The sequence below is a fragment of the Panthera pardus genome, unplaced genomic scaffold (genome assembly GCF_024362965.1).
Source record: "Panthera pardus isolate Hobbes unplaced genomic scaffold, ASM2436296v1 HiC_scaffold_18, whole genome shotgun sequence".
NCBI classification, from domain to species: Eukaryota; Metazoa; Chordata; class Mammalia; order Carnivora; family Felidae; genus Panthera; species Panthera pardus.
The window spans coordinates 34561715-34588901 of NW_026526743.1; the positions used below are offsets into that span (position 1 = coordinate 34561715).

Here is a 27187-nt window from a genome sequence, read left to right on the forward strand (position 1 = left end):
TGAGTTTGGCATCAGCCTGCATGGTTCGGAGCCAGGGGAGTGTCTCAGGCCAGGCCCGGCTTGGGTACGTCACCTCCAGTGGCTGGGCCTCCATTTCGCAACTGTTGCTGGTTTCCTCAGTAGGAAACAAAAGAGGCAGAGATAAGAGAGAGAGAAAGCCAGCTAGAGAGAGGGAATTAACAGATAAACCAACACAAAGAAAGAAAACAAGAGTGGAGGGGACAGAAAGACAGCAGCCCCCTGGCCCGCCCCACTGCCCACGATCACGCCCCAAGTCTAGCCTTGAGTTCCGAACCACTGGGGACGTCTCACCTTCCCTACTCACCCCCACCCTCGCCAGTGGGCTTGGCCAAGGTCAAGCACCTGCTGTAGGTGAGAAGCTATTGTTATCAGACCGTCCCCCACAGCCTCTGGGCCGCCAGCCATCTCCTGCTCCCCGATGGCTATGCTGAGTGGACGCCCTCCCTTCTCCCTCCTCCCGCCCAACAAACAGATGAAAGACAGGAAGGCAGGGGCCCTCGCTTTATGCAAGTTGCTGTGTTCCTGGAAGGGAAATTCTAGGGTGTGGACCTTGCATCAGCCGGGCCAGAGTATATCAGTTTTTGTGGACAAACTTGGTGGGTCTGGGGACTTACTTTTTTTCACTGACACCAATTTCTCACGCTGAAGGTCGTGGCCCTCTTACCTCAAAGTCTCAGAGTTTCTGAGCACAAACCTTTGTATTCCACGGCTGCTTCATTGTCGGACAGGCCTGCCTCTGCCACTTAGGGGCTGTGTGATGTTGGGTGTGTCGCCTCACCTCTCTGAGCCTCAGGTGCCCCATCCATAGAACGGAAATCATCAAATTCTTGCCCCGACTTGAGAGCATTAAGTGAAGGCACAAAAGTAAAGTGCCGGGTACAGACACGGCAGGAATTAGAGACCTCTGAGGCTCACAGAAAGATCAGGTGGAACCCTTGTGTGAAACGGGAACCTTTGCGACCTGTGTGTAAAATAGGAGAGGTGTGAACGTTAAAAATCCCTTCCAGATTCCTTCTACATCTCTGCCGAGTAGACCAGCCCTGTGTGGGGAGGAGAAAATGGAGGCCGGGAGATGTCTAGCAACCTGCCCAAGGCTATTCTCCAAGCTGGGCTGATGCAGAGCGAGGCTTCTCTGGGTTGCTGATGCTTCCTCCTAGAGCATTTCCTGGGTTCAAGAATTATTGCCTCAGTCCTGGCCCCTGAGTCTCAGCGGAAACCCCGGGCTCTGGCTTTCCCAGTCGGACGTGGGGGCAGCCAAACCACGAGTCCCAAACGTGCGGGGTTTCCTGGTGCAGCTGGAGAGGGAAGATGGGAAGACGGGGTCGATGGCAGGGATGTGTTCCTTTTCCAGCTGGCTGTCTACCCCAGGGCCAGGCAGGGGCAGGGGGGCCGGGGTCCGTCATTACTTGGGGTCACTGCAAAAGTGACTCTGAGTGTCCAGCTGAGCATGTACTAAGGCCAGGTGGAGTGATGGCCAAAAGGCACCCCAAGGCCCGGTGAGGATGGATGGGGTTCCACTATCACCACGCAATCCAGTAGCAACCTAGGAGGTGGACAGCACCATGGTTAAAAGCACAAACTCTGAGGTCAGCCTGTCTGGACTAAATTCTTCCTCTGCAACTGGCCTTGGGCCAATTCCTCACCTACTGAACCCATAAAGCAGGGAGAGCGGTAATTGCCCCACGGAATGGATGAGGCTTCAAAGAGATATGGTGGAGAGCCCAGTGCCCGGACCCCCAGCCCAGCATGAAAGTGACTAAGCCAGAGCTTTGCTTGGGCCACCAGCTTCTCAGGCCCTGGGCTGCAGTGGCCATCTGTGTGCTGCAAGGAGGGTCCCCCAGCATGCCTCCATGGCTGGTTCTTCCTGTTCTGCCCCTGCTTCTTCATTCCTTGTATTTTTCATTACATTATAACAAATGTACAGGAAATAAGACATACTGGCTCTGTGCCAGATGGATAACTTAATATCGAAAGACAAAAGTTCTTCACAAATTAACCTATGAATACAATACAGTTCTAATAGATTCCAAAGGATTGTTTAGACTTCCCAAAAATGTACTCTAAAATTCATTTGGAGGCATATAGGCCTCAAATAGCTAGTCACCCTTAGTGAAAGAGGGCATGGAAAGAAGACTTGGTAGAAAGATACTACGAGGCCATCATGGTAAATCCAACATGGGGTCTGAGCAGGGATAGGCATGAAGGCCAGTGGAAGAGAATGAAGGGCTCAGCAGCAGACTTATATACACCTGGGGGACTTAAGACACAATACTAGTGGCATTACCAGTAAGGGACAGATGGTCTGATGATGGTGTTGGAAAACTGGCTTATTATATGAAGAAAAATAAAACGGGATCCATATCTAACTCCTCATCCAGAGATGGGCTCCAGGCAGAGTAAAGGTTCTAAACAAAATGGCAAAACTATAAAGTTAATGCAGTAAAATAGCTTTGTGACCTCAGGACAAGGAAGGACTTCTCAAACAAAAAACGATAAGCACGAAACATCAGACCAAAAACCTGGTGAGTTTAATTACATCAAAATTATGGAGTTTTTTTGTTTTTGTTCCATGGATGACACCATAGACGATGTTAGCCAGCATGGGACAGAATAGGGCGAGGTATTTGCAACATCTGAAGCCAGAGATTAACATCTGGAAGGCCTGCAAGTCAAAGCAAGGATACTTCCCTAATACAGAAAAATGGGCTGAGGTTTTATAAGGCAATTTCAGAGAAGACAATATCTAAAAGTAAGAATTTAGCATGTGAAGACACATTTAAAGTCATCAGTGACCACAAACATTAAAAAAAATTTAAAAAATTTTTAATGTTTATTTTTTTGAAAGAGAGAGAGAGTGAGAGACAGAGCACGAGTGGGGGAGGGGCAGAGAGAGCAGGAGACACAGAATCCGAGCAGGCTCCAGGCTCTGAGCTGTCAGCACAGAGCCCAATGCGGGGCTTGAACCCACAAGCCAAGAGATCATGACCTGAGCTGAAGTCGGATGCTCAACCGACTGAGCCACCCAGGTGCCCCCCCCCCCAAAATTTTTTTTTTTGAAAAGGGGCTCCTGGGTGGCTCAGTCGGTTGGCGTCCGATTTCAGCTCAGGTCATGAGCTCTCACGGTTCATGAGTTCAAACCCCGGGGCAGGCTCTGTGCTGACAGCTCAGACCGTGAGCCTGCTTCAGATTCTGTATGTGTGTGTCTCTCTCTCTGCCCTTGCCCTGCTCTCTCTCTCTCTCTCTCTCTTTCTCTCAAAAATAAAATTTAAAACAAATTTTAAAGTCATGAGTGATCACAGAGTTGCACATTAAGATGACAGAGGGACCTCATTGTATCCCTATTAAACTGGCGGACGCATGATAGGAAGCTGGATACTATGGATGCTGGCGTGGGCAAGGGTACTAGGCTTCCTCGGGCATTGTGGAGGTTGTGCAGGGTGTAGGTTTCATGGCCTGGAGTAAATGGGGTGCTGCTGCTCATTATCCAGCAATCCTGCTCCTGGTTATTGACCCCATAGGAACACTCTTACAGGCCTAGAAGGGACACGACCGAGGACGGGTGTGTGGCATTATTTATGGCATTATTTGTAGTGGAAAGGAGCTGGTGGCAAAGGGGAGGTGGGGTCCATCACAGGGAGAATAGAATGAATCCCTACAGCAGGCACACAGCCACATGGATGGATCTAAAAACGCAGTTTTTAGTAACAATATAAGAAACAGAGGAGGTGGTAACACCGTATCACTTACGTGAGTTAAAAACAACAACGTGCAAAACAATGCTCATTTTGAAACAAAAAAAATGTATCAGAATGGCTGCCTGTAAAGGTCAGAGAATGGGGTGGGGCGCCTGGGTGGCTCAGTCAGTTACATTTCTGACTCTTGATTTTCAGCTCAGGTCATGATCCCACAGTTCATTATTGAGATCCGCATCAGGCTCTCTGCTTGGGATTCTCACTCTCCCCCTCTCTCTCCCCCTCCCTCCCTCAAAATAAATGAATAAACTTAAAAAAAAAAAAGAATCAGATAATTGGAGTGGGTATGAGGATAAAAAGGAATAAAGAAATATATAAAAGAAATGAGACTAGCCTGACACACCCCCTGTTTACCTTTCGCTCCTCCCTGCCTGCCCTCGCCCCAGGCGGATTCCTCAGGGGTAATTGCAGGGCACATGGTCCCACGACAGTTTGATTTATCCTTCACACTTTATTTTTCATGACTGCATAATATTCCAGCCAGAATTTAAAATCATGATTTATTATTGAGAATTGAGGTTATTGCTATGTTTCCCCCAGCAGCAGCAACTGTGTAAACTTGTCAGGACAGTGTTTCTCCAGAAGCGGTCCCCCACACCACAAAGGGTGCTTTACAATTTTTGTGGGCTCCTTCTTCCAATCACAAAAGAGTAAAAATATATTTTTTTACCTCATCGGTACAAAGACGAATACAATCCAGAGTGGACTCATAATTATATACTTATTATTAGTCTATTCATTTTTTTTTTCTGAATTTGAAAGCCATTAGAATTAATTTTTATAGACCACTAACCTTCTGGATAAGTTTTCCCTGTCCCATGAGTTAGACACTAAGTCAGAGGCCCAGGATGGACTAGAACCCAGGTCTCAGCTAGGCAGGCTGGTTCTGTGGTGTAAGTAACCCCATGGCCAATTTTAAGCTGTTGATATGACATCACTGAAGAGAAGCTGGGAAGAGATACAGAGGAGATCACCATTGCCTATTTCCATTAGAGAGATACAATAGTAGCAAACAACTCCAAGAACATACATGCTAGAGAAAGGTAGTAAAATAATTAACAAGTGATGAATTTTGAGTGTTAATTACCTTTGCTCTAATATAACCTATTTATTTACAAGTTTTTCTAATTTAATGTGTAATCGTGGCTGTTTGTCAACGGGCTTGCAAACATTTCTGTAATTTTAACAATCAGCTCTTGCAACCTGGCATGAACTGGCTCCAGCCTGTCGCTTGCTGAGGGACCTATAGCAGGTGGTCTTCCGGACCGAGGCCGGGACAGTGACAGACTACATTTCCCAGAGGCCTCCTCTCCCAGAACCTGTCCTCAGCTTCCGAAAGCTGTTACCATGGAGATGGGCTAACAGATGGTCCGGGCCCGTTCTCAGAGGGGTGAGGAGGGAGCCCAGGACCTGAGGTAGCTGGTGGCAGGGTAAGAAGTAGGGTGGTGGTGGGAGGGGGCTTTTTCTGCTTGGGGGGCTTCCAGCCCTGATCTTTCTGGGGAAGGGGTGTGTGTGTGTGTGTGTGTGTGTGTGTGTGTGTAGGCTGCTGCCAGGGACGGGTGCAGAAAATGGCCTGCGGGTTGGGGAGGGCCTCTGGGCAGGGACTGCCCTCCCCACACTGGGCTGTAGCTGAGGAGGCAGTCTGGTTTGGGGAGTATTTAGCTCAGCTCCACCTCTGATAAAGGTGTTCTGTGACCTTGGGCTCAGGGCCCATCTCAGTGCCTGTCACAGTTGTAACCCTCTGCAGCCTACAGATACCTTGGCCTTATCCCCATTTCTATCTTTACTTACCTCTCCCACTCCCTGACCAACCCCCCCCCCCCCCCCCGCCTCATCCCTTCTAGAACTTTCCCATCTCAATAGGCCCTTAAGTGCCTGGTTTTCAAGGCCAGAAATATATGGCTTCTAACCCCAGATCTGCTACTTACTAGCTCTGTGACCTTAGGCACTGCACTTAACCTCTCTAGGACTCAATTTTTTCATCTGCAAAGTGGGTATCATAGCACTGTCTGCTTCTTAGAGTCCGTAATGGGAAAACTCAATTCAGTGTCCTATCTCCTGTGTTTCTCCTTTACTACTCACACGGGACACTTCACCCCTGACACTTCTGGTCACCAAATGTGTGACTCACCAAGCAATTCTCTGTGAGCTGGGTGTCCTACAACGTAACTCAATTCTGACACTATCTACCTGGAGATAGAATCAGACCCCACAGATTCAGGGCTAAGTCCCACAAGATGGCCTGTCCACCTCAGACACCGATCTCAAGTAGTAGGTCCCTAGGTTTACCCACAACTTCTGTCTTCCTTGGTTACAAATTGGAGGTTGGTGCCCATGACGCCTTCCTCAGGTTTGATTAATTTGCTCAAATGGCACACAGAACTCAGGGAAACACTTACTTGCATTCATCAGTTTATTGAAGGACCCAAAAAGGATACAGATGAGTAGCTAGATGAAGAGGTAATAGGGTGAGGTCCGGAAGGGACCTAGGCACAGGAGCTTCCGTCCCTGTGGGGGTGGTGGTGTCGTATGGGTGGATAGGTTCACCCACCTGGCAACTCTCCAAACCCCCTCCGGCTGGTATTTTATGGAGGCTTCCTCATTTAGCACCATCAATTATTAACTTCATTTCCAAACCGCTCTTCTCTCTTTAGAGAAGTGGGGGGTCGTGGGGCTGAAGATTCTGAGCTTCTAAGCATAGCATGGCCTTTGCGATGACCAGCCCCATCCAGAGCCCACCCAGAGTCCCCTCGTCAGAATAAAAGATGCTCCCTGTGCTCTCATCACTCAGCAAATTCCAAGCGTTTCTGGAGCTCTGTGCCAGGAACTGAGGCACAGACCAATACATAATTTTCTGGGATCTCATTGACTCATTGCAGGATGTGTGGGATTATCTCTAGGAAGCCCTTAGCACGGTGCCTGGCACACAGTAGGTATCGGGTACACAGTAAGCACCTAGTGATGGTTATTACTGTCCTCCCTGTGGAGGAATACTCTCTGCGCCCAAGGGGCAGACAAACAGATCTGAGCATTGGGCTGTGCTGCGGGGCTGGCAGGCACAGTGGGAGGTTTGCCTGCAGAGAACTGGGGTCCTGAATGAGCCTGCTAGACACAGGCCTCCACCGTGATGTCGGCCACCTGGGCCTCAAGCGGGCTGACCTCCAGTAATAGGTGCATTACTGGGTCCTGAGTCCTACAGAATGTCAGCATGGGACAGAAAACATCTGTCTCTCCTTTCATGTTGCAGAAGGGGAAAATGAGGCCTAGAAACGGGCAGGGAGTGGCCCAAGGCCCCAGCAGAAACTGATGGCACAGCCAAGTTCTCCGTTTAGCCAGGCTGGTGGTCAGTTTGCCTCCCCAAGAAGCTGAGGCTCCAGATGGGGATTGGAGTGGGGAGGTGGGCCCAGCCTTTACCCCCTGGTCCCTTTTGCCCCCCCTGGATCCTGGCTCCACCCAAATCTGGGGAGACCCTGTTCTTTTCTCCCTTGTTCCCACTCCACCACACCCTGGGCATTGGGTTGGTTTCCCTCCCCTCTGGACCTTTGCCCTGTGTGACATAAAGAAACGGGACATTTGAGGTAGAGCACTGCAAATACCAAAGACTGTAGCTGGAGCCAGGAGGCAGGAGGCCATTGGATCAGCTGGGCTGGTGTAACAGGAACCCGACATGGCCACTTCCATAAGCAGAGCCTGGATTTTCTCACATGACGGGAAGTCTGGAGGTGGCACTCAGGGCCGCCAGGGTTCCGTTTGGGACCCCAGATCCCCCTGTCTCTCCACTCTGCTGTCCTTAGCAGGCAGCTTTGGTCCTCATGTGTGGTCATCTCACGATCAGGCATTGGCTGTCCCACCTCCTGCTTTATGCAGGAAGAAGAGAAGGGCAAACAGTCCGTGCCAGCTGGGCCCTGCACTTTACCATCCGACAACTTGGACTCACATCTCAGTGGCCAGAACCGGGTTCACATCGCCGAGGCCACCCCCAGCTGCAAGTGAGGCCGGGAGCTGAACATTTCAAACCAAGCACATTGTTGCCACCAGTGAAATTGGGGTTTTGCCATATACGGAAGAGGGGACTAGATCTTTGGGGAGGCAACTAGTGGTCCACTACAGTGAGGCTTTGCCTTGTGGCTGCGGGTAAGGGCTTCCCTAGGGCACATGAGCACAAATGTCATCTCAATGTGGCTCCCCAAAAGACCTCCATCCTGTGGGCTGACAAAGGGCTTGGCCCGGAGAGTACAGGCTATGTATGTCACATCCCACACACCTGCCCCCTGGCTGGGTGCCCTGCCCTTGCCTTCTCTGTGCCTCAGCTCCGAATTTGGTGATGTTACTTTTTTTTCCTTCCTTCTTTATCCTTTCATTATATTCCATATCACCTTACTGTTATGAATAATTTTCCAATTCACTTGTCCGACTTAATAAGTATATCTTAATAGGAAACTTCATAATACCATTGTAACCCCTATGGTATTAGTGTTGCTTGCCATAAAGAGAAGGTACTTTCAGAAGAAAGAAAGAAAGAGAGAAAGAAAGAAAGAAAGAAAGAAAGAAGAAAAGGAAGGAAGGAAGGAAGGAAGGAAGGAAGGAAGAAAAAAGAAAAGGAAGGAAGGAAGGGAGAGAGAAAGAAAGAATGGAGGGAGGAGGGAAGGAGGGATGGAGGGAAGGTTGGCAAGCAGCATTAGTAAGTTTGGACCAGGACCTACTCTGGCCTTGACAATAGCTTTCAACCTGTGGCCTGCTGTGTCTTTGTTTTCAAGAGAGGTCTGCACATGTCAGAAAGGTGTTACAGGTGTGCCAGCATCAAGCAAGACTCTCCCAATAGAATTTTAAGAGGGGCTCGCTTGTCCCCCCTCTAAACCACCTCCCAGAGACACAGGTGGTCTTGGTGGCTGAAGTGGGCCATTCTGAGTGCATTTATCCCTCCCACAGACATTCCGCCTCTAGGCAGCCAGAGACGTGCCAGGATGGAGGTCCTGAAGGAGAAAGTGGAGGAGGAGGAGGAGGCTGAGCGGGAGGAGGCGGCCGTGCGGGCTGAGAGGGGCGAGAAGGTGGTGAGGCCGATGGAGGTGCGGAGGGAGGAAGCCCCCATGACACAGGAGATGCTCAGAGACCTGGAGAAGAAGCTGTCAGACATTGAGATGGCCATCCCGGAGAAGCTCTCGTGAGTGCCAGGGTGGGGGTTTCGGGCCTGGCGGCCCTGATGAGGGTCAGACCAGGGCTGGGTGAGAGAAGAGCCAGACAGAACGGTGGCCCTAGGGCTGGGAGGCAGGACCGGACATAGAGGGAGGCAGATATGAAGGAGGGCTCTGCTTTCAATCGGCCTGGTCCAAGTCCCCTCTCTGCCCCTCACTAGCCGTGTGACCCTGGGTGAGTCATTCAACCTCTCTGTGCCTCCGTTCCCGTTTCTATTTAAAAGTGCACAGGATGATGATGCTTCTAGGCAGCTGTGAGGATTAAATGAGGAAAGGATAGAGCCAACGGCAGCTAAGGTGGGTTGATTGTTCCCTGTGTGCCAGGCCTAGCCTCACACGGACTAATGCCACCCCTCTTACGGGCACAGGACCTTTACCAAGGACACTATCGACACCTCCAAGCTACCCCTCTCCTACCAAAGCAACACGCTCAAGGAGGAACACTTGCTGCAGGTGGCGGACAGCTTCTCCCGCCAGTACAGCCACCTGTGCCCAGACCGCGTGCCCCTCTTCCTGCACCCACTGAACGAGTGCGAAGTGCCGGTAAGGCCGGGTCGTGGAGGGTAGGGCATGGGCTGGAGAGCAGAGGGCGGAGGGAGGTGGGCCAAAGCTCATGGGTCAGAGTTTATATCTGGGGATAGCATAAATCCGAATGCCAGCAGACCTCAGCAGGGTCGATGTGAATCACCCCTGGGGGCCTTTGGGGGCCTGGAGACCCCACGCCAGCTACGGGGCAGCTAGACACCTGGTGCAGTCTCCAGCCCCGGACCCCAGCTCTGTCCAGGGAAGGGCAGAGAAATAAGATGAGATAGACTGGGACCCAAGCCCTGGCCTCCTCCCTCCAGCCCTGTAACCCAAGCACGTCCTGAGTGTCTCTGGGCCTCAGTTTCCCCCATCTCTAGGTGGAATGGCATAGGATGAATGCAAAGGTTGCAAAACAGCAGCTCACAGGCTGATAGGGACCCGCAGACTGTTTTATTTGGTCCACATGGTAATTTTTAACATTGGTATTAGCTGCCAGCATTTGAAACTCAGTGATTCCCACACGGGTCCCAGCTCCCGCTTCTCTTGATCTGGTAACCCCAGGTGTGCATTTCCCCTGGAGCAATCAGCGGGCCTGCACGGGTGGGGCCATGTGACATCCTATGCTGGTGGGCCTTCTTGAATCTACAGGGAGACCACGGAGGACTGGGCCATGGGCCCTGGGGTGACAGCAGCCGCTCAAAGGGGTAGCACTAGCTCCCTCACACTGGGTGGTGGTCAAGAGCCAGACAGGCCAGATATGCTACTGACTGTGAACCTGAACAAGTCAGCTCACCTCTCAGAGCCTCAGTTTCCCCATCTGCCACTGGGCCTGACTTACAGGGTTGTTGGGGGATCGGGAGGTGGTGCCTGGTCTGGCAGCACTCAGCAGAGCACAAGCTTATTTGGCATCTGGGCTGGAGGGGCAGAGGCCTAGAGAGCCTCCCCACCCAGGGCTCTGGCTTTCTGGGAGTGCTGGCCTCCCCCCACCAACTCCCAGGTAGAAAGCCCTCCGGGGGCCTGTGGTCTCTCCCCTTGCAGAAGTTCGTGAGCACAACCATCCGACCCACACTGATGCCCTACCCTGAGCTCTACAACTGGGACAGCTGTGCCCAGTTCGTCTCAGACTTTCTCTCCATGGTGCCCCTGCCGGACCCCCTCAAGCCGGTAAGCCACCCCTGGCTGCATCCTTAGGCCCATGGGACCTAGGAGGGGAAGCCAGGGATATGGCGAAGGAGGCTCAGTGAGGCTCACACCACAGGCCGTAGTGCATCTGGTCTGAGCCCCTCAGAGACCCCTCTAGGGTGGGGTGGGGAAATGGGCCCAGAGAGGGAGGGCCACTTGCCTGAGGTCACACAGCAAGCCTGGTCTCCTGGCTCCTACCTCTTTGCCTCCTTTGCCTCCTTCTGCCTTCAGAGTCTTCCTCTCACGACTTGAAGAGGTGAGAAAAGGAGAGAGGGGAGGGCCTTGCTGGTTGTGACCCCCAGCCTCATCTTTGGGCTTCTGTCTAGCTCAGTGTGTTTCCCACTGATCATGGAGGGAGACAGGGAGAGAGGGATAGATGCACAGGGAGAGGGGAGAAAGGCAAGATCCTTCGATCAGAAGAAGTGAGGACAACTTTGGATAAAACCGTAAAACGACCAATCAGAGAGCATTAGACCAGAAGCTTCTAACTAGTCCAGATGGTCTTTCCTATCAGGAAGTCCACAGCCACTTAAAATTATAGGCAAATGTGGATTGCAGTTTCTACACATGGTCGAGGTTTCCATCCCATTCTCGGTAGGCTCTTCGGCCTGACAAAGGGGAGGAGCCTGGGGTGGGGAGGGGTCCCGCATGCGCATTGGCCCTAACATCAGGCTGCTGGCCGGTGGGAGGACAGGTAGGGGTGCAATGGGGCGGCTGCGCTGACTAGCCCTCTGCGGCCAGCCCTCCCACCTGTACTCCCCGACCACCGTGCTCAAGTACCAGGAGGGGAACTGCTTCGACTTCAGCACGCTGCTCTGCTCCATGCTCCTCGGCGCTGGCTACGACGCCTACTGTGTCAACGGCTACGGCTCACAGGACATGTGTCAAATGGACCTGACGCGGGACGTGTGCCCGCTCACCGTGAAGCACCAGGAGGTACGGGGGCTCGTGCTGCCCCGGGCATCCCGCAAGGCGTGCCATTGGTGACGCAGCGCGTCCCCTCCCTTCCTGCCCCTTCCCGGCCCCACAAGCAGCCCCCCGCTGCCCCGGACTTCATTCACGCTGCCGGTGTGCCTGTCCTGGTGTGTCTGTCCCGGTGGCTCAGCACACACAGCCCGGCTCCCCGAATCGCTGTCCTCCTTCCCTTGTCCTAACTCACTTCCAAGCGGCTGTTCCCCACCAGGTGAATTCTGTGACTGCCGCCGGCTTCCACCGGCTTCTAAAGTCAGTCTCTCCCAGATTTATCCTCCGTGTTTGATAAAAATCCCCCTAGCCGTTTTCATGTAAGGAAAAAAACAGACAAGTGGGCATTTAGTTCGCTCTCCTCCCCACCCCCCCTCCGCCCCACTATTTCCTCCCAATTCAAAAGACCCGTTTTTAACAGCAAAAAAATTGTCACCAACTCTCCAGCAGGTGGTGGGTGTGTTTTCGTATCTGTTGACATGACAGCTCCCAACTGGCCAGAGGCTGCTGTGAACACAAGAGACGCTCTGAAATGAATTTAATTTTAGGATTCCAAAAGCATCTCTGCATTTTGGGAAATAGCCACGGTACAGACAGAAAATGCTATTGGGGAACTGGATTGACTCCAGGGCTCTGTGATCAAGCCCCCGTGGGTGTCTGCAGCTCAGGACAGGGCATGGGGGGCCTGGGGCCTCCAGCACTATGCATGTGCACCTGTGTCACACCTGAGCGAGCTCCCGGGGGCCCTGGGGCTGGTGCTCTGCTGGAGGGAGGCACCGGGTGAGAGTCTTGCTCTCGCAGGTCCACCTCCCCCCGGAAGATGGAGCGAAGGCCGCCTTGCCTTCCGCTTGGCTTCCACAGGCCTGGGAGCCCACACTCGGGCCTCTTACCCCAGCCAAAATGTTAATAATTAAAGTGATAGAATAGCTACTAGATGCAGAGAACTTTGGGTTTACAAACCGCTTTCACGTCCGTTGACGTGGCTTCCCTTCACAACAGCGCTGTGTGGTGGGTGTTATCTCTCCTGTTTCACGGACGAGTATGTAGAGATGAACAGAGAGATGGACTAACATGGCCGAAGCCACACGGCTGGTGAACGGAGACAGGGGCTGAGGCCCCACCTGGCTGATGGGCAGCTGCGGAGACTGGCCATTTTCCCTCTTCACTGTGGCAGGCCCCCTCCGCAGCCTCTGCGGTGTTCTTCCCTCGACACTGTGCTGACCACCTGGCACACATTTGTACATGCGTGCGTGCATGCACACAGGCTTTCTTCTCCTCCCTAGCCCAGAAGAGTCTTTAGGTCAACACGAGACACCCTCCAATGCCAGAGTCTGGGAAGTCCGACTCCTGACAATTCTCCCGCTTTCTGGGTCAGATCCAGATCATAGCTAATAAGGGCAGTGGGGGGCAAAGGGGCAAAAATCTCATCTCCTGAGCTCTGCCGCGCCCGGCACCTCCCATGGGCGTTTTCCTGTCTTTAGGTCTCAGAACAAGCCCGGGAGAAGGTTCTAATTCCCGTCCCATTCTACAGAAGAGCCTGAAATCAGGGAATGGGAGCTGAGGCTCTCGCATTTAGGGCCAGAAAGCCTGGGGACTCCAGGAGCAGCTGTGACCTCCTGGTCAGTTGGGCGGGCGACACAGGGCCACTGATCCTTCTCTCGTTGGGAGACAGGTGGTCCAGGAGGAAGAAAAGGTACCACCTAAGAAGTACGCCATTAAACCGCCCAGGGACCTGACCAGCAGGTTCCAGCAAGAGCAGGAGACAAAGAAGCAGGAGGAGATCAAAGCGGAGGAGGAGAGGCAGCTGAGGGAGGAGGAAGAGCGCCTCCTGGTGGGTCTGCGTCCTCAGCCCTTGCACTCATCCTCCGGGAGAGGCCGCTGGCAACTGTAAACCGACACAGATCCGCACACCCGGGTCTGCATCCCCTCCTCCCGCCTCACCATCCCCCACATCAGTCCAGCCATGTGGGAAGCTCCCACTGGTGGTCAGCCAGCTTCTGCCACGGGTTTCTAATGTCAGAGAGCTCTGCTGCCTGGAGCCAGCCTTTCTGTGCTGGACTCTGGTGTCCTCCTTGTTCCAGACTCTTTCCCTACCTGTATATACTCCTCATCCATCCTCCCTGGTTCCCCATCATCCCAGGTCTGGATCCTCCCATCCATCCTCCCGGCTCTCCTTCCATGCATCCATGCATCCACACTCTCATCTCCCCCCCCCCCACTCTTTTCCTCCCTCCCTCCCATCCTTCGCTTCCATATAATATCTACTAGCATCTCCTGTGGTCCAGGCACTGGGGATACAAAGAAGAACATGACACAGTCACCCTTCTTCCAGAGGGAAGAAGACAAAGAGGCCACACAGTACCCCTCCACCTTCCTTTGGATGATATCTCACCCAGAATCACAACGCAGAAAGCCAGTAAATCCCAGATACTTTGGGACTCCAAAGGGCCCAGTTTGTAAACTACAGATAAACTCAGACCGTCCCATTTTACAGATAAGAAAACAGGCTCAGAAGGGGGCTGATGTCCTCAAGGTCATGCAGTCAGCCAGTGCTGCCATCAGGATCAGAAATTGGCTCGCCTGCTGGTTCCCCAGCCCTGGGGAGATGTTTGGGCCCCTGACACCCCCCCCTTCGCACCCCTTGGCCCATGGTCACCCACCTTTCCTGTGCAGGATGTGGAGAAAGCAAAGACTGACCCCCTGCATGGCCTACGTGTACACTCCTGGGTCCTGGTGTTGTCGGGGAAGCGTGAGGTGCCTGAGAGTTTTTTTATCGACCCATTCACGGCACGCAGCTACAGCACCCAGGACGACCACTTCCTGGGCATCGAGAGCCTCTGGAACCATAAGAACTACTGGGTCAACATGCAGGACTGTTGGAACTGCTGCAAGGTACTGGGCCAGGGGGTGGGGGCGATGTGACAGGCACGGTCGGGCGGGGGTGGGGGGTGTGCTGGGGGAGTGACCTGTGGGGTGAGCTGGCCACCACCGAGCTTCAGACTTTCCCCATTAGCTGAGTCCCCATAGCCCACTCCTTTGTCCATAAATAACCATTCTAATATGATTATTGTCTCTCTTTTGATTTGTGTATCCTTATAAAAAGTGGATTGTTAGTTTATATGAGTGATTTTTTAACGTTTATTCATTTTTGAGAGATAGAGACAGAGTGTGAGTGGGGGAGGGGCAGAGAGAGGGAAACACAGAATCTGAAACAGACTCCAGGCTCTGAGCTGTCAGAACAGAGCCTGACGCGGGGCTGGAACTCACGAACTGCGAGATCCTGACCTGAGCTGAAGTCGTACGTACGCTCAACCGACTGAGCCACCCAGGCGCCCCTATATGAGTGATTTTTTAAAACAATGTATTAAAGTGTAGAAAAATATGCAGAAAATATACTCATCCTAAGTGTATAGTCCAACGAATTCCCATGAATGTGTGTGTAGATATGTATACACACGTGTGTGTGTGTGTGTGTGTGTATAAAATTCAGTGCCACTTACGTAAGTTAAAAATACATGCACACGTTTGGGGGAGAGGGAGAGTCGTAACTGGACACAAAAGGACTTTCTGGAGTGTGGGCAATGTTCTATTTCTTAATCTGGGTGCAGGGAACCAGAGTGCATTCAGTTTCTAGAAATTTCATTGTGCTGTACACAAATCAAATGAGACACAAGCTCCAGGCTCCACATCCTGTGCTCTTTTGTTGTTTCCAAATTCCTCCATTTCCAACCAGGCCAGTTTCCCAAAGGTGGATCCTGGGCTCTTTGCCCCCTATTCCAAGGTGACTCTGTCCAAGGGGACTGCTGTCACCCCTGTGGCAGATGGGCAGAATTGATGCACCTGTGCCCCAGTGCAAGTCACCCTGTGTGGAAGTCAGATGTTCTGAGGTGGGGAAACTTCTGCCTTGAGCAAAGTGAGGATCAGCCCAGCCCCCCCCTCCCATCACCACGCTGGCCTCTCAGCCTGATTCCAGGCTTGGCTCTCACTGACTTCACAACGTTGTGGGGTAGATGTGCAGTAGATGCTTAGAATAGTCCCTGCCTGTTCAACAAATGTTAGCTATTGTTACTCTCATTTTACAGAAGGAGCTTCTACCCCACCACACAGATAGAGCAGCGCCCAGACTGCCCGCCCCCAGAGCCCAGGCTCCTAACTGCCATGGCGGTCAGTGCCCTCTAAAGGCTAATGGACCCTTAGAGGCTGCTTACAGTCCTCCTTCGCCCCCTCCCAGACTGGACTGAAGGTGCTTCAGCCTCCCCCTCCCAGCATGCTCTGCACCAGTGCCAGGAGAAGGAAATCTGTGGCAGGGATAGCACAAGATGATGAGATGAGGTGGAGATGGAAGGGTGGTCTGGTGGAAAGCGAAGCCAGAGAGGCTGTACTGCATCACCAAGTGAGGCCATGAAGAAATAGATCATGACACTGGCTGTCACTTCTGCCAGGGGAGAGTGGGAGCGGCTGCTCTGTTCCTTCGGACGACCCTGAAATGACATTGAGAACGGGGAGCCACGCGAGGCACCCACACAGAGACTGGCTGGTGCAAACACACCCCAGGCTCACAGACGTGGTGGTGGTCCATTCATGGATGCTTTCTCTGTGGAAACAGAACTTTAAGTTAAAGTATCAGAACACCTAACTACTGCTTCTAGTTATCAAGGTGATGGAATGGAGGACGTACTTTAAAGAAATACAAACATCTGTGTGGTTAGCTTCCTCTCCTCTAAGCCTTGGCTATCCGCAGTCACTACTACATCTGTGGGCAGTTCTCTCCCTCCCTGCCCTCCACCATGTTCCTCGTTCCTGTCCCCCCACCTCCCAGCTAGAGCAGAGTAAGAGCCCCCCAGGACTCAGGGTGGTCTCAGATCAGAGCTGCCTTCGGGACAGCGTCATGTTGAAATCCTTTGTGGGAAGCTATTCTTAAGCCTTTGACCTCCCTCTGGGACACTGATTCTGGGGGTGTTGGGGTCAGGGGGTGCCATCCTGGGGAGGTAGATTGGGACATTGAGTGCCCCCATCTGCTGGGAGTTATCCGGCAGGTGAACCCAGGCTCAGGTAGGCTGGGCTGAAAAGGTGAGAGCCCGCCCCCCGCCCTCCCCCATGGAGGAGAGATTCCCGCCTGCCTCCTCTATACAGTTCTGCGTGTGCCTGCCTGGTTCCTTTCTCCCTGGCACGGGTAGAAACCGTGCGTTGGCCCTTTCTCAAACCCACCATTTCCCCGTCCGTAAAGTCTTGCTGGCCTGCATCTGCTCTGAACACCACCTGGGACACCCCCTCCCCCGCCGATGCAGCAGGATAAGCCCCATATCCAGGACCGTCCCAGGCCGGAGAGTGGCCAAGTCTCACAGAGACCAACAGCGGGATTGTCTTCTCAGGGAGATTGGACAGCGGGGCTGGCTTCAGTTTCCCTGTTGAAATGAGGAGGATGGGCGTGGCCTCTGAGAGGTGGCCTGGAACCGACATTCTGCCCCCCTGAGACCCTGGCCCAGGTCCCTCCTCTACTCCGGATACGGCTGTTCCCCGCTACCGCGTGGAACGGGAGGGGGTGTGCTGGCGGTGGGGTGCACTCAGATGATCCTTCCCCCACCAGGACTTGGTCTTTGACCTGGGAGACCCTGTGAGATGGGAGTACCTGCTCTTGGGGACCGAGAAGTCTCACCTGTCCTTGACTGAGGAAGAGGAAGATGGGTTGAATGATGACGACGATGTGGAAAACCTGGTGAGTCTCAGCAGCGCGGGGCTGGGCGGTGGGACGGGGTCTTCATGCCCTGTCTTGCTTCAGGCCGACCTGACCCATGTCCCCCACCATGTGTATGTGTATTGGTGGGGAATGTTCCAGACAGACTAGTTAGAAGGGCCTGGACCCTGCTCTCATTTTACAGATGGGCAAACTCGGGCCCAGGCAGGTCCACTGACTTGCCCGGGACACCCAATGGGGTAGGGAAGGGCTGAGACTTGCATCCATGGCTCCTGCCCCACACACAGCCCGCCTTGGTCAGTGGTTGCCCTGCTTCTGTTAAGAGCATGTGCCCCGCAGTAGGGTGATGGGACCATGCCCACAAGCCCTGGCCTCACTTCCAGACCTTCCTGCATAGCCACCACGGTCCCCCTCACATGCTTCCAGGCCTTTCTCTGTCTGTCTAATCAGCCCCTTGGCCTCGGGCCTTCCCCACGGCATCAGCACCCCCTCTCCTATATCCTGGCCGGGGGCCTTCCAGGCAGGTCCCCGTGAGGACCCGTGCCTGGAGGTCAGGGGCCCAGAGGCCTTAGCTGTTGGCTGCGACACCTTGGGCAAACTTCCCAGTCATGGAGAGCTTCATTTTCACCATCTGTGTGTAAAATGGGGGAGTGGGGTCAGTTATAGTACCAGTGTATCAGTTTGCTAGAGGTGCCATGACAAAGTGCCACACACTGGGGGGCTTGAACAACAGAAATTAATTTTCTCACAGTTCTGGAGGCTGGAAGTCCAAGATCAAGGTGTGGGCATGTTGACTTCTGCTGAAGCCTCTCTCCTTGACTTGCAAATGGCTGTCTTCTCTCTGGGTCCTCGCGCGGTCTTTCCTCTGTGTGTGTGTCTTAATCTCGTCTCACAAGGACCCAGTCACGTTGGATTAATGGCCTAGTTTTAATTTAACTACCTCTTTAAAGATCCTGTCTGCAAATGTAGCCACATCCTGAGGTACTGGTTTTGGGGCATGATTAGGGGGACACAGTTCAGCCTACCCCAGTAACATTCGAATGACCCTAAGTGCCAGGAGGCACTTAACCTGAACTAACTCGTCCACGTCTTTACAACCACCTGGTGAGGTGGGTGTTCGTATGATCCTTCATGATTATCATCATCCCATTTTACAGACAAGAAGACTTAACACAGGGGTGAAGTAACTTACCCAATGGTAAATGGCCTGTAAGTGACAGAGCTGGGGCTTGAACCTGGGATCTGACAGTCTGACTCCCAAATTTGGGTTCTGAACAGTGACTCTGTTCTACCTCTTGGGACTGCTCAGGGACAAAAGGAGACCATAGGTACGACGAACTTGTCTCATCGTCCTCATCTCTGGAGACCAGAGAGCCTCCGTGTGCCCTAAATCCTGGGACACAGGCGCCCCCTGCTGGCCTCCAGGGAGCACAGATTAGATGAACAAGAGGCAGAGGTGTGAGCCATGTTTGTGGGAGAACAGTTTTACATTGAGAAACTCTTATCCACGTTTCTGTGGTTACCTAGCTTGAGAACCATTTGTGTAGACCAGTCCTTATTTTACAGATGGGGAAACTAAGGCTTGAAGAGGGGGAAAAAACAGTAGCTAGGCAGTGCCTCAGTGGTTTATGTACATTCTTTTTTTAGTAAATGTTTATTTATCTACTTTGAGAGAGAGAAAGAGAGCATGAGCAGGGGAGGGGCAGAGACAGAGGGAGAGGGAGAGAACCCCAAGCAGGCTCTGAGCTGTCAGCACAGAGCCAGACTTGGGGCTTAATCCCAAGAACCGTGAGATCATGACCTGAACCGAAATCAAGAGCCAGACGCTTCGCCGATTTAGCCACCCAGGCATCCCTGTATACTCTATCAGTTAGTCCTCCCATGGGGTCCAGTTAACAGTTAGGCAACAGGCTCATAGCAGTTAAGGGACTTACTCCCCCAGGACGCCAAGCTGGTGTCAGATGGAGGGTGGGGCTTGGGTCCACCTGACTCCAGAAGCCCCTTTCTTACGGAAGGATGTGTAGCTGTTCCTGGTGCCCGTGCTGACTGACAGGAGGTGGGGCACGCAGGGCAGGGGATTCCTGTCCTAGCCAGGCGGTCAAGGGAGGGCTCCTGAGCCACCCCTCTTCCTCTCTACCTTGGGTCACGCCAGGTCAGAACCGTCCGTGACCTCTGGCTCCCCTGGGGGAGCTGATGGCCACTGTGGCTTGGCCCTGGGGGGCAAGACAGAGGCTCTGCCTCTAACTGCCGCTCCAGGGCCCAGCCCTGACCAGAGCCTGCCCCCTCCACCCTCTCCCAACAGGGCAAGGAGGACGAGGATAAGAGTTTCGACATGCCGCCCTCATGGGTGGAGCAGATTGAGATCTCCCCAGAAGGTATATGCACGTATGTGTTCACCCACCTCCCCAGGACCCGTTCGGGGGGAGCCAGCCGAGGCTGCCCCAGCCCCTCATTTCCACCCCTTCTGCCTTCTGTCGCACCCTCGTCCTTCCTTCCTGCTACATGCAGTAGCTCTGTGGCCGAGGGCCTGACACCTGGCATGCGGGAGGGGGCTCAGTCAAGCTGCGCTGGGTGACACAGGGTGGGTGATAAAGGACAGGGGGCCAGGACGCAGTCATTCCCCTCCCGCACCCTCCCTGCCAGGAGGAGGCCAAGCATAGTACAGGTGGCACAGGGGAGTGGAGGTGTCAGGACCAGGAGGAGCAGGCAGAGAAAGCAGGAGGGCAGGGACACTCGTGTCCCATGCCGGCATCTACTGGGTGCTGAGGTGCCTGTCTGGGGGGTGCCCAGACCCACGGCGAGGGCATGGGCTATTCTAATAGGTGGGAAGGGCTAGAGGGGGCTTCATGGGAACCAGGGGAGGAACACCCGGCCCAGCCTCCCGGCAGAGAGTGTTTCCAGCAGGGAGACCTGCACAGGCCAAGGCCCGGCAGTGGGTGAGTGGTGTGGTAGGTCACAGCTTCCACGGCCAGGCTCAAACCTGAGAAGTCCCCCAGGGCAGAGCCACCCTGGTGACCACTTTCCTCCATCTCCCTGCAGTGGGCTGGGGGCCTGGAGTTAAGCAGACAGCACAGCAGGACGGCGACTAGATGAGTGGCTGGGGAGGGCGGGGAGGGTGGCCCTCCGGTCCCCCCGCCCCACCGCCCTGATCTGGGGAGGAGCGACCCCAGCCTGCTCTGTTTCTGCAGCTTTCGAGACCCGCTGCCCAAATGGGAAGAAGGTGATCCAGTACAAGAGGGCGAAGCTGGAGAAGTGGGCCCCATATCTCAACAGCAACGGCCTCGTGTGCCGCCTCACCACCTACGAGGACTTGGAGTGTAAGGGGGGCAGCCCCGCCCGTGGGAGCAGGAGAGCCGGGGTCCCCAACCCGGTGTGTGACCCCGGGCACGTCGCTGCCACTCTCTCGGTGTGAGTGCGGGCCTTGCTGGCCTCTGTGATGGGCAGGTGGACGGAGGCCAGGGGAGCCGGCCTGGCTGCACCAAGCACCCATCGCACCCCGCAGGTACCAAGACTTTGGAGATAAAGGAGTGGTTTCAGAATCGGGAGGACATGCTGGAGCTGAAACACATAGACAAGAGCACAGGCCTGAATGTCGACTACTTCAAGCCAGGCCACCCCCAGGCTCTGCGTGGTGAGTGTCCAGCTGGGAGCCCCGGGTGGGGACGCTTCTCATTCCTGGAGCAGCCTCCATGTGGCTGGCCTGTGCTGGGAGGAGCCAGTACCCAGGCGTCCGCAGGGCTCTTAGGCGGCAAGCAGTGTACTTCGCCTCTGCCTCCCTGAGCAAATCAGATGTGTGGGAGGTCAGGGGAAGTGCAGAAAATCCAAGGAAATGTGACAAATGTCCCTCCGGGAAAGTCAAAACCAGGGCCGCGGGGCCCATTCTGTGGCTAGGCCTAGGCACACAGTTGGGGGGGTGGGGAGGGTCACATTTCCAAGGGGTCAGAATGCTGAGCAGTAAAACCAATGAATGTGCTCCGCAAGGATGATGCAGCAGGGGGCGGAGATGTGGCCATGAGCCCCAGAGTCTGGGAAGTGAGGGAAGGACATGTGTTGGCAGAGAATCAACAGCCCTAACCCAAGACTCACAAAAGAAAAACACAGTGTCAATATACATCTTAAAAAAATTATCAATCTCACTTGGTAGTTGAAGTGAAAAGAAAGAAAAGGAAGAAAGGAAGGAAGGAAATCCATAAGGGACCATCTTACGAGCCTCATGTTGGCAAAGATGAAGAAAATGGTCCTACTGGGTGTGAGCAAACACACTTGCCCCCTGTCACTGTTGGTAGGACAGAAAACTGGTGCAATGTCCCTGGAAAGCAGTTGGGCAAAATAATCAATAGTAGCTTCCAACGATGCTTTCTAAACAAATTTTTTAAATGTTTTTTAAATTTATTTTTGAGGGAGAGAGAGAGAGACAGAGCATGAGCAGGGGAGAGGGAGAGAGAGAGGGAGACACAGAATCCAAAGCGGGCTCCAGGCTCAGAGCTGTCAGCACAGAGCCCGACGTGGGGCTCGAACCCACGAGCACCAAGATCACAGACCTGAGCCGAAGTAGGACGCTCAACTGACTGAGCCACCCAGGTGCCCCTCAACTATGTATGCTTTTTGACCAGCAGTGCTACTGCTGGTATTTGTCCTGAGCAAATAATGGGCAAGAATGAAAAATGCATGATGCAGATGTTCAACATGGTGTCATTTATAATAACCAAAAGGACAGAGGCAACCTAAATACTCAGCAGTAGGGGGTTGGTTACAGAACTCGTGGTCATCCATGAGCATTCACGGGCATGCCTTGTCCCTGGGGTCTGGGGTTGGGTTCTCAAGCCAGTGGCCAGAGCCCCTGGTCTCACCCTGCTGACCTCCCGGACCCCGTCTCCCACTACAGTGCACTCGTACAAGTCTATGCAACCTGAAACGGACCGCATCATGGAGTTTTATGACAGAGCCCGTGTGGACAGCCTGGTAAAGCGGGAGGAGACATCGAAGACAATGACGGAGTATTACCGAGGACGGTCTGACTTCCTCTCCTATCGCCATGTCAGTTTCGGGGACAGGGTCAAGAAGTTGTCTCTGAACAGTGCAGAGTCAAACCCCCGGCCGATTGTGGTGAGCACTCACTGGGCCTGGGGATAGGGTGCCCACTCTCTCCGGCAGGCTGAGGTGACCCTGGGATGGGGACAGCTCTGACTCTGGAGCCACATCTTTCCCAAGTGCCCTCTCCTGTTTTACGACCCTGAGGCTGTCAGATGCCAGGCTGTGCCTTCAGCCACTGGGCCATGGATGTGTTACTTACTATTATAAAAAGTGCACACGCGTGACCAAACATTTAGAAAATATGGAAAAATATAACAAGAAAAGTAAAAATATTTCGGGATGGTATCTCTCAGATATTGCCATGTGTTAATAGGTTTGGTTTTGAGAGTCTAAGTCTAACTGAGGTGTGTGTGTGGTGTGTGTGCGCGAGGGAAGGTAGAATCCGTGCATCACTCACTTAACATTAAATTGTGCGCTTTTTCCTCTACATCATTACAAATTATTTGGCAACTGTGTTTAACGGCTGTATACCAAAGAGGCTCTTCCTGGAAGTAAGGGATGTTTAATGATAAAGCAGGGTGCTTGGAGAGGTGGTGAGCTCCCCATCTCTGGAGGTGAGCAAATAGAATCTTGCGGAGAGAGCTAGAGAAGAAACGCCTCACCATACAGGGCTGGGGTGGCCGGGTGCTGAGAACCCACGGAGCCAGAGAGCCACTGTCTGGCTGGGAAGGACTGCTCCGTATAAAGTCCCAAAAGCCCCCAAAGCCCAGTGTCCGATTGTCCTTTACTTCCACCCTCAGGGGTGTGCACAGAGAGCCCCTTCCCCACCTCCCGTCCTATCATGATCTGGCCTCCCAGAAAATCACAGAGCGGTTTGCCCGCAACCCCGAGCAGCCTGCGGATGAGGATGTGGCGGAACGCGTGTTTCTGATCTCGGAGGAGCGCATCCAGCTGCGCTACCACTGCCGTGACGACCACATCACGGCCTCCAAGCGCGAGTTCCTGCGGCGCTCCGAGGTGGACCACAAGGGCAACAAGATCGTCATGACTCCCGACATGTGTATCAGCTTTGAGGTGGGCCTGGGCGCCGTGGCTGGCCCGGGTGGGCCGGGTGGGTGAGGAGAAGTTCCCGGGGCCCTCTGTGCCATCCAACGACTTGGGGAAACTGGGATGGAAACTCATGGTTCCCAGCCCGGAAATTCATCTCTGCCCCTTGGGAAAATCAAGAGCTCCCATCTGGGGACCTTCATCTTGGCAGCTCCTCTGAAAATCTGCCCTTTTTCCATCAAGAAAGGCAACCCAGCAGGCTACTCTCCTTACTCGTCCTCCCCCCAGTCCTAGACCAAGCTGACCCCACATCCCGGACCAACACCGGAGTAGGAGAAGGTCCTACCACCTCTGAGGAGCTGACTTTCCTCACTCTTCTGGCGCATTCCTTAGTCCCTCTGAGCTTCCAGTTCACCTTCTTTTTATAATCTATACTTTCATAGATGAAGAAGCTGAGGCCCAGAGAGGTCAAGCAAGTTGCTTGTTGTCACACAGCTAGAAAACGGCAAGAGAAGATTTGAACCCAAGCAGTCTGGCTCCAGAGTCTGCCCGTGACCCTAGCCATTGCTGCTTCTCCTTGTCACTGTGGTTGTGGTTGTCCCAGGTGGAGCCCATGGAGCACACCAAGAAGCTTCTCTACCAGTATGAGGCCATGATGAAGCTGAAGAATGAGGAGAAGTTGTCCAGACATCAGGCCTGGGAGTCGGAGCTGGAGGTGGTCCCGTGGCGAGGGTGGGTGGGTGGGTGGGAGGAGGCAAGGGTAGAGGGTGTCTTATCCATGCCATCCCCCGCTTTCCAATTTAGGTGCTGGAGATCCTGAAGCTTCGAGAGGAGGAGGAGGAGGAGCACAGGCTGACCATCTCCATCTATGACACCAAGCGCAACGAGAAGAGCAAAGAGTATCGGGAGGCCATGGTGAGCCTCGTGTCCTGGCCCAGGCCCTGGCTTTTCCTGGACACCGCTGCCCCCCAGGCCTCCGGGACAGTGAGGACAATCAGGGACTCCACCAGGGAGCTCCTTATACGGGACAAAGCTATTGACACCATTGTGGTCCTCCTTGCTGTTGAGCTGACCGTTTCTGTGATGAACACCAAAGGGTGCTCAGGATCCAGAAGGTCTCCCCCCACCTCCAGGGGCTGTGGCCAAGCCAAGGCCTCTGCCGCATGGGAAAATAATGGAAATCGTGTACCCACCTCCACCCAGGGCTCCCCTCAAGGTCAGGACCTGGGCCGGTAGCCCCAGGGAGCCCACTCTGGCCACAGGCCTGAGTTCTCGGGCACCTGCTGCACAGGACTTTCGGGTGATACCCTCCGGTTGCAAGGCCCAGCTGGGTTTTCGAGGCCAGCTTCTAAATCTCCTTCACCCACCAAGTGTGGAGATTTCTGAAAATAGTTTGGGGTTGTCGAGGCAGGACAGGGCATTAGACCACTCACTGGTTCTCAGCCGATACAGGCTAGAAGACCGGGGGTGAGAAAGAGAAAGAAGGGAGTTATTGGCAGTTTTTGATTTACCGTTACTATGATCACCATTTATTACCATTTATTGAACAAGCATCGGCTGAGCGTTGGTTATTTCCTGGGGCTCAGGCAGAGAGATATGAATTCAAGTATGCAGAGTTGGCTATTACCGACTGTGACCACTGCTACGAGGGCCAGCACGAAGAGCCCCTCCGCGGGCTCTGTCCCAGCGGCACCGGGCCCTGGGATCTGGATTTAAGGCCTAGTTTTGTGTTGTCACATGTTGATGCAGAGCTGGTCGGGAGGTCTCTGCGGCTCCTGCTCGTCCAGCTGACCCTCCCCCCCACCCCACAGGAGCGCGTGATGCACGAGGAACACCTGCGGCAGGTGGAGGCCCAGCTGGACTATCTGGCCCCCTTCCTGGCACAGCTCCCGCCGAGCGAGAAGATGACACGTTGGCAGGCCATGCGTGTCAAGGACGAGTGCCTCAGTGACTTTAAGCAGCGGCTCATCGACAAGGCCAACCTCATCCAGGCCCGGTTCGAGAAGGTGCGGCCAGGGCCTGGGCAGGGGAGGGAACCTCGGCATCCTCGTCCAGAAAATGGACCCGGGGCTGTCTGCTCGCCATCGCCACACTTTTGAGGGACCAGTGAGGGGGAATGAGTCAATCAGTGCTTGGAATTTTCCAGAAGACCGAGTTGTCCTTCCTCGTTGTTTGCTGGGTGGAAGTGGGGAGGGAGGGGTGGAGGGGTGGGGGGTGGATGGAGGGGTGGTACATTATAACAACCCCTAGTCCTCGCTGCATTTCATATTCAGCTACGTGCCATGTAGTTTCCATGCATTATCTCCTTTAACCTGCACACAATGCTCTCTGGTGTTTGCAAGGGTATACAGTGCCCTTCATTCTGCAGACAAGGAATTGGAAGCTCTGAAAATATTGGAAACTTGTTCACCAGGCTCTCAGTCTTGAGGCCTGCTCCTCATGAACACGACACATCTCTAAATGTGACCCCCCACTGGCTCCCACGCAAGACATTGTGTGGCCCCTGCCTCTGCCGCTCTGGCTTCTGTGGATGGTGGTAGCAAGGCTGGCCCTCATCGACTTCTCTGCTCTCTGCTCCCCATGCCCACAGGAGACCCAGGAGCTGCAGAAGAAGCAGCAGTGGTACCAGGAGAACCAGGTGACCCTGACGGTCGAGGACGAGGACTTGTATCTGAGTTACTGCTCTCAGGCCATGTTCCGCATCCGCATCCTGGAGCAGCGGCTCAACCGGTGAGGGACGGGGGAGCCGGACAGGACCCTTAGGAGGCTGGAGCAGAGCGTTGTGAACCCTCACCACCTCCTGTTCCTGCCTCTGATTTCAGGCACAAGGAGCTGGCCCCGCTGAAGTACTTGGCTCTGGAGGAAAAGCTCTACAAGGACCCACGCCTGGTGGAGTTCATGAAAGTCTTTGTTTGATGCCCGCCATGGGGCCTTGGCCAAAGCTGCCAGGGCAAGAAACCTCCCCCACAGCCTGGCCCCTGTGCCCCCCACACCCGGAAAATGACAGTCCACTTGGGCGACCTCACTGCCACACCGCCTCCCTGTGGCCCTTTCTGTTCCTGCTTCTCATGACCTTCCCCTAAATAAACACACTTTGAATTTGCTGCTTGCACCTCATGTTTAGTCTTTATAGCCTAGGGGCCACCCCCTGCCCACTCACCTTGGCCACCTTCCTTATTTGCTTCCTGTCCGTCTTTCCATTGGAATGTTGAGTCTTTGCAGCACCTCTGCAGATGGTCCCACAGCCACCTTCAAACAACTGGTTAGATCTCAATGTGGCTAGGGTGGCCCAGCTCACAATGTGGGAATGGCAAAGCCAAGGTGCATTCTCCAGGACCTGGGGGCTCCATATTAGACTGCCAGGAACAGCCCCCAGCTCCTCTTCTTACCAACTACTATTTAGCCATCTGTGAAATGGGATGGCGTTGTTGTCTTCCATAACACTTGTAAATCAGAGGGCTGGAAACGGCACTTAGAAAGCACTCAATGTTAGCTTAAAAAAACTCAATGTTGTGTTTCTTGGCCAAGAAACACATGAAAGTGTCAAATTCATTAGTCATCAGGGATATGAAATGCCACCACAAACCCACCAGTATATATGCCATGAATACGTGTCAGGAGGATAAGAAGCAAATGGAACTCTCCCGTAGCTTTCCCAGTGGAAGGGTCAATCTGTACAACCACTTTGGAAAACTGGAGGTATCTAGGACTAAGCTTTGGCCCAACAATTCTGCTCCTAGGTTCCACTCCATCCACCCATCCACACATCCATCCAC

General features: G+C 53.8%; 1 protein-coding gene across 2 annotated transcripts; it reads left to right on the forward strand.

Moving 5' to 3' along the window:
* Nucleotides 1-5102: 5102 nt before the first annotated feature.
* Nucleotides 5103-26515, forward strand: DRC7 (dynein regulatory complex subunit 7). Of its 2 annotated transcripts, XM_053906151.1 has the most exons (18): nucleotides 5103-5203; nucleotides 8703-8934; nucleotides 9334-9508; nucleotides 10529-10654; nucleotides 11414-11608; nucleotides 13308-13466; nucleotides 14309-14527; nucleotides 17223-17351; nucleotides 19633-19705; nucleotides 20519-20647; nucleotides 20833-20961; nucleotides 22216-22436; nucleotides 23223-23438; nucleotides 24016-24126; nucleotides 24216-24326; nucleotides 25223-25417; nucleotides 26002-26141; nucleotides 26234-26515. In XM_053906151.1, the coding sequence occupies exons 2-18, from the start codon at nucleotides 8738-8740 to the stop codon at nucleotides 26325-26327; spliced, it is 2619 nt and encodes an 872-aa protein (XP_053762126.1). In that variant the 5' UTR covers nucleotides 5103-5203; nucleotides 8703-8737; the 3' UTR covers nucleotides 26328-26515. The 2 variants fall into 2 exon arrangements, with proteins under 2 accessions (XP_053762126.1, XP_053762127.1); XM_053906152.1 differs by lacking the exons at nucleotides 5103-5203; nucleotides 9334-9508 and having other exon boundaries at nucleotides 8825-8934.
* The last annotated feature ends 672 nt before the right edge of the window (nucleotides 26516-27187 follow it).

Excerpts from the sequence above, each read along its gene's own strand:
- DRC7 (XM_053906151.1), top strand. The coding sequence starts at position 8,738 with ATGGAGGTCCTGAAGGAGAAAGTGGAGGAGGAGGAGGAGGCTGAGCGG. Across the intron at positions 13,467-14,308 it reads AGGAGGAAGAGCGCCTCCTG|GATGTGGAGAAAGCAAAGAC; the intron begins GTGGGTCTGCGT and ends TTTCCTGTGCAG. Across the intron at positions 25,418-26,001 it reads TCCAGGCCCGGTTCGAGAAG|GAGACCCAGGAGCTGCAGAA; the intron begins GTGCGGCCAGGG and ends CCATGCCCACAG.